This window comes from Scylla paramamosain, unplaced genomic scaffold, assembly GCF_035594125.1.
Source record: "Scylla paramamosain isolate STU-SP2022 unplaced genomic scaffold, ASM3559412v1 Contig11, whole genome shotgun sequence".
Lineage (NCBI taxonomy): Eukaryota > Metazoa > Arthropoda > Malacostraca > Decapoda > Portunidae > Scylla > Scylla paramamosain.
This window is the reverse complement of record NW_026973676.1, coordinates 1,210,001-1,215,000: the sequence shown is the minus strand read 5'-3', so window position 1 is coordinate 1,215,000 and position 5,000 is coordinate 1,210,001. Positions and strand designations below refer to the sequence as shown.

Sequence of the window (5,000 nt, the reverse complement as noted above, 5' to 3'; positions counted from 1 at the left end):
TCCACCCATCCACCCACCACACACTACCTACAGGCCCATCCATCCATCCATATACTCATCTCACCCACACTTACCCATCCATCATTCCACCCATCCCCATCAAACTATCCACCTGCCAGCCCATCCACTCTACCATCCACTACACACTGACCTACCCATCAACAACCATAACCATTCATTAATTTACCAGCATCCATCCACTGTTCACTGACTCTCCACTAACATACTTATTCGCACTCATCCACTCAACCACTTCCCCATCTATCCACTCATCACAACAAACCCACTATTTACGCCTCATCCACACCCTTCACTCGTCCATCCTTTCTGCGGTCCACCTGCCATCCTACTGTGCTTTGCCTATTAGGTTTACGAGTGTCGCAGGAAAATCTCAAGGCTTCGGATGATTATAGTGTATCACGATATGCAGAAGTGTATTTAAACCATAGTTATGCCAAATGGGTGTCTACTGTGTGTGTGTGTGTGTTTGTGTGTGTGCATGTTTTCCAGGCAAGGCGGTGCGCATGCTCCTCTTTTTCCGTCATTAACTGATAGTTTGTATTAAATCTGGCCAATGGCAGGGCAGGACAGCAGCAGGTGACCCCCATGAAAGGCGGGAACCGCCTTCCACATACGAGGCTCGAGAGCTCAGTTTGAAGCTGGCTGTCGTGGTGTGAGGTTGGAATACATATAAATACTATTACTGGAATATTATTGCGACAAAATTCATCGTTGTGCGGCTTCCCACAATGAGCGCCGTGTCTGGAGTGTGGCAGTGTATATCTGGTAAGGTTAATATCCTTAGGAATTATGACACACACACACACACACACACACACACACACACACACACACACACACTCGCTGTTTGGGTATTTTTGAGGTTATTTATTTATTTATTTAGTGTTTCTTTACATGTGAGTCTAGAAACGGGTGGAAATTTAGCTAAGTATTGATATAGGAAGGGTCATCTATATGTAAACAAACCGGTCGGTCGAGGTGCCTATAATATACACTTGACTTTTCATTTATTATAAGCCTGACATGTCACAATGGACCCAAACGTCTAAATTTTCATATCCGTTGGTCAGAGTTATGCCACTGCCTGTTTTTGGTGAGATGAAAGTATAAATAAGGCAAAATTTTAACCGGCTCCTTGACCGAGGTCGCCGCTGGCCGGCGCCGCCATGATGGATGGACAGGTCCCAGCTAGTCAGGTTCCAGTATTATTTCATTATTCTGAACTTATTTATTTCGGTTCCTAGGTACGTTTTTATGGTTTCTAAAAATAGTTAGTGGCTTTTGAAGTGTTTTTCGTGCTTGTGTTGAGTAAATAAGTTGACTCTGCTGTTGTTTTTTAGGTAAATATGGGCGGGATTGTCTGTTGATTTTTACATAACGGCTCTAAAAAATTTTTTATTTCGCCTTATAATTAAGTTATCATTGCTTCTAAAATCTGTTTATGATTTTTAAAGTGTTTTAGCATCCTAAAGAGCTAGATATGTGCACTTAAAAATTATTTATAGGCATGTTAAAAGTCGAGATGGTGACATTTTTTGTTTTCGTATTTCTCTATTTCGGCTTGTGACTAACTTTAGATTGTTTTAAAAAATAATTCAGATTTTTTAAAGTGTTTTTTCGTTCTGTTAGGTCAAAGTGGGTGAACATTTCAATTATTTTTAATAGTGTTTAGGTTCCAACACTTTTTTTTACACTTTTACGATTTATTTGTTTACTTCTGGTTCTAGGTAGCTTTTAGTTGTTTGAAAAGATAGTTTAGATTTTTTAATATTTTTTATAGTCCTGTAAAGTCAAAATGGGTGGACTTTTCAGTGGTTTTAATGATGTCAAATGTTCCAACAATTTTTCCATATTTCATGTTAATATTTTTCTAATACTACTCAAGCTGGAGATGTTATGATATTATGAATATTATTTAAAGTAATTGTCAAGTCAGAATATATAAGGCATTCGGGCCTAGCTGCATTTTTTCGAGGGGTCAATTTCAAAATGAAAACCGTTTCGCTACGTAAGTTAGCCGCCATTATGACGTCATCAGCTGACGTCATCACCGGGGCCCAGAGTGGAACCGCCCTCCCTCCCAGTCGCCAATATTTAGCTTAATTCATAGTGTTTTTCCAGGTATTTCCAGGTGTTTTCAGTGTGTGTGTGTGTGTGTGTGTGTGTGTGTGTGTGTGTGTGTGTGTGTGTGTGTGTGTGTGTGTTTCTGTCTGTCTTGCCCTGTCTTTCATCGTACATATGTTGATGATGTGTGTGTGTGTGTGTGTGTGTGTGTGTGTGTGTGTCTTACCCTGTCTTTCATCGTACATATGGTGATGCTGTGTGTGTGTGTGTGTGTGTGTGTGTGTGTGTGTGTGTGTGTGTGTGTGTGTGTGTGTGTGTGTGTGTGTGTGTGTCTATGTCTTGCCCTGTCTTTCATAGTACATATGGTGATGCTGTGTGTGTGTGTGTGTGTGTGTGTGTGTGTGTGTGTGTGTGTGTGTGTGTGTGCGTGCGTGCGTGAGTGTATCTTTCTATGTCTTGCCCTGTCCTTCATCGTACATATGGTGATGCTGTGTGTGTGTGTGTGTGTGCGTGTGTGTTTCTGTGTCTTGCCCTGTCTTTCATCGTACATATGGTGATGCTGTGTGTGTGTGTGTGTGTGTGTGTGTGTGTGTGTGTTTGAATAATTGAGTAACCTGTTGAGAGAATGAGTGGATGAAGAAAAGGAATGAGTGACGGTGGATGCGGGAACACCTGGCGATAGGAGTGGCTGTTTCTCTCTCTCTCTCTCTCTCTCTCTCTCTCTCTCTCTCTCTCTCTCTCTCTCTCTCTCTCTCTCTCTCTCTCTCTCTCTCTCTCTCTCTCTCTCTCTCTCTCTCTCTCTCTCCAGCAGCTCCCCTTCAATCTCCCCTCAGCCTTCCCCTCACTTACCCACTAACACACACACACTCACACACACACACACACACACACACCTGCCAATCTTTACCCATTACCTCCTCATAAGCTTCCTGCCCTTGGGAAAGTGAGGGGAGGGTAAGGGAAGGGAAGGAAGTGTACTAATGTGTGAGGGAAAAGAGAGAGAAGTGAAAGGAAGTTAGTGGTTTGTGTGTGTGTGTGTGTGTGTGTGTTTTATGTTTAAGTTGTGTAATTTTGGGTTAGGAGAGAGAGAGAGAGAGAGAGAGAGAGAGAGAGAGAGAGAGAGAGAGAGAGAGAGAGAGAGAGAGAGAGAGAGAGAGAGAGGAACCGAAGTAGAGATGTGATAAGAAGGAGGAGGAGGAGAAGAGGGAGGAAGAAGAAGAAAAGAAGATATGTATATTATAAAATACTTTAATGAAAAAAATAAATATAAATAGTAGAAGAGGAAGAGAAGGACGGCGAGGAGGAGGAGGAAATAAAAGAAAGAGAAATTAATGATGCTGAAGGTGAAAGGTTGCGAGAAAGATTGTGAAAGGGTAGAGTATGATGGTGTTGAGTGATAGTGATGATGGTGGTGGTGGTGGTGGTGGTGGTGGATTGGGATGAATGGAAATGATAGGGAATGTGTGAATGAATGACTACTGAAGTGGAAATATGAATGAATGAAGGAGTGTGCGTGTACGTGCGCCACTACTACTACTACTACTACTACTACTACTACTACTGCTATTACTACTGTTGCTACTGCTACTACTACTACTACCACTACTACTTGTGCTGCTGCTGCTGCTTCTGCTGCTGCTGCTGCTGCTGCTGCTGCTGCTGCTGCTGCTGCTGCTGCTGCTGCTGCTGCTGCTGCTGCTGCTGCTACTACTACTACTACTACTACTACTACTACTACTACTACTACTACTACTACTACTACTACTACTACCACCAGCTCTATAACTTGTTTCTCTCTCTCTCCCCACAGAGCGGCAAGTCCGGGGGTTACTACATGGCGCACTCCTACCCCCGGCGCCCCCCAGCCCAATGCAGGGATCGCCCCCATCCCCCGAGGACCCCGCCCCCCCTATCCGCCAGGTGAGTATCCTTCCCGCTCCTCCCCCCGCCTCTGTGAGCTTTGGACATCCCTGCCCCCAGCCCCCCACCCGCAGCTGCACGCCGGGTGGTGTGTGGGTGTGTGTTGCGGTGGCGTGCGTGGCGTGTGTTGTGGTGGTTGTGGTGGTGGTCGTGTGGTGGTGTGGTGGTGGTGCTGGTTTTGGGAAGGCCGTCGCGGGGCCCGCACGCCTGGTGGGGGGTGGGGGTGACAGGCTGTAGGTCAGGGGTTGTCCGCCACCCTCTTCCCTCCCTCCCTTCTTCCCCTCTCCCACGCTTTCCCCTCCTCGCCCTTCCCTCCTATCGCAGGAGGAATCCCCGGCGGGCCCTCGGTGGCGGGGCGCGAGGCCCCAGACGGGGTGGGGCGGCACCCGGCCTGCCCCGCGGCGCGGCACCGCTGGCGTGAGGGCGTGGAGGTGCCGCCCCCCGTGCCCCAACCCCCTCATGACTGTCTCGTGGTCTTGCAGCGGGGGGCGCCGCGCCCCCCAAGCCCCAGCGGTACTCGAGCGGGCCGGGCGGGCCGTCGGGCGGGCCGCCACCCATGATGGGCGTGAAGGCCGGGCTGCGGCCCGCGGCGCCGCCCCCGGGGCTCCCCGAGGGCCCCCGCCCGCCCCACCTGGCCCGCTCCTTCTCCTCGTACTCGTCCTCGCCGGAGCGGCTGGAGCTGCTCTACTCCTCGCAGGGTCAGTGCTCGCCGCGCCGCCCCGCCACTGCTGCCGCTGCTGCTGCCGCTGCTGCTGCTGCTGCTGCTGCCTGCTGTTTCCTTGCCTGTTTACCTCTGTGTTGCCTGCTCGGCCCGCCCCGCCCCGCCTGCCCATCATCCCATTCATCATCTAACACAAAATTAACACCCGCGGGGCTCCCACACACATCCTGTCCACTCCCTGTACCTACTCCCCCGACACACGTGAGGGCCAGCCTGGCACACCCCATTGTGGCCACTGTATGTGCTGCGCTGCCCTGGCCTGGCCTGCCCCGGC

The 5,000-nt window shown here is 49.0% G+C and overlaps 1 protein-coding gene across 13 annotated transcripts in view; it reads left to right on the top strand.

Annotated features, from left to right (window-relative positions):
• Positions 1-5,000, top strand: part of LOC135097057 (coiled-coil domain-containing protein AGAP005037-like) — a 113,671-nt gene that overhangs the window by 76,091 nt on the left and 32,580 nt on the right. For 10 of the 13 annotated variants that reach the window (XM_063998822.1, XM_063998818.1, XM_063998823.1 and 7 more), the window contains 2 exons: positions 3,896-4,005; positions 4,488-4,703. In XM_063998822.1, the coding sequence (XP_063854892.1) occupies positions 3,896-4,005; positions 4,488-4,703 (326 nt within the window). Of the gene's footprint in view, positions 1-634; positions 787-3,895; positions 4,006-4,487; positions 4,704-5,000 lie in introns of those variants that run through there. The other 3 variants (XM_063998826.1, XM_063998827.1, XM_063998825.1) reach the window with 2 other exon arrangements.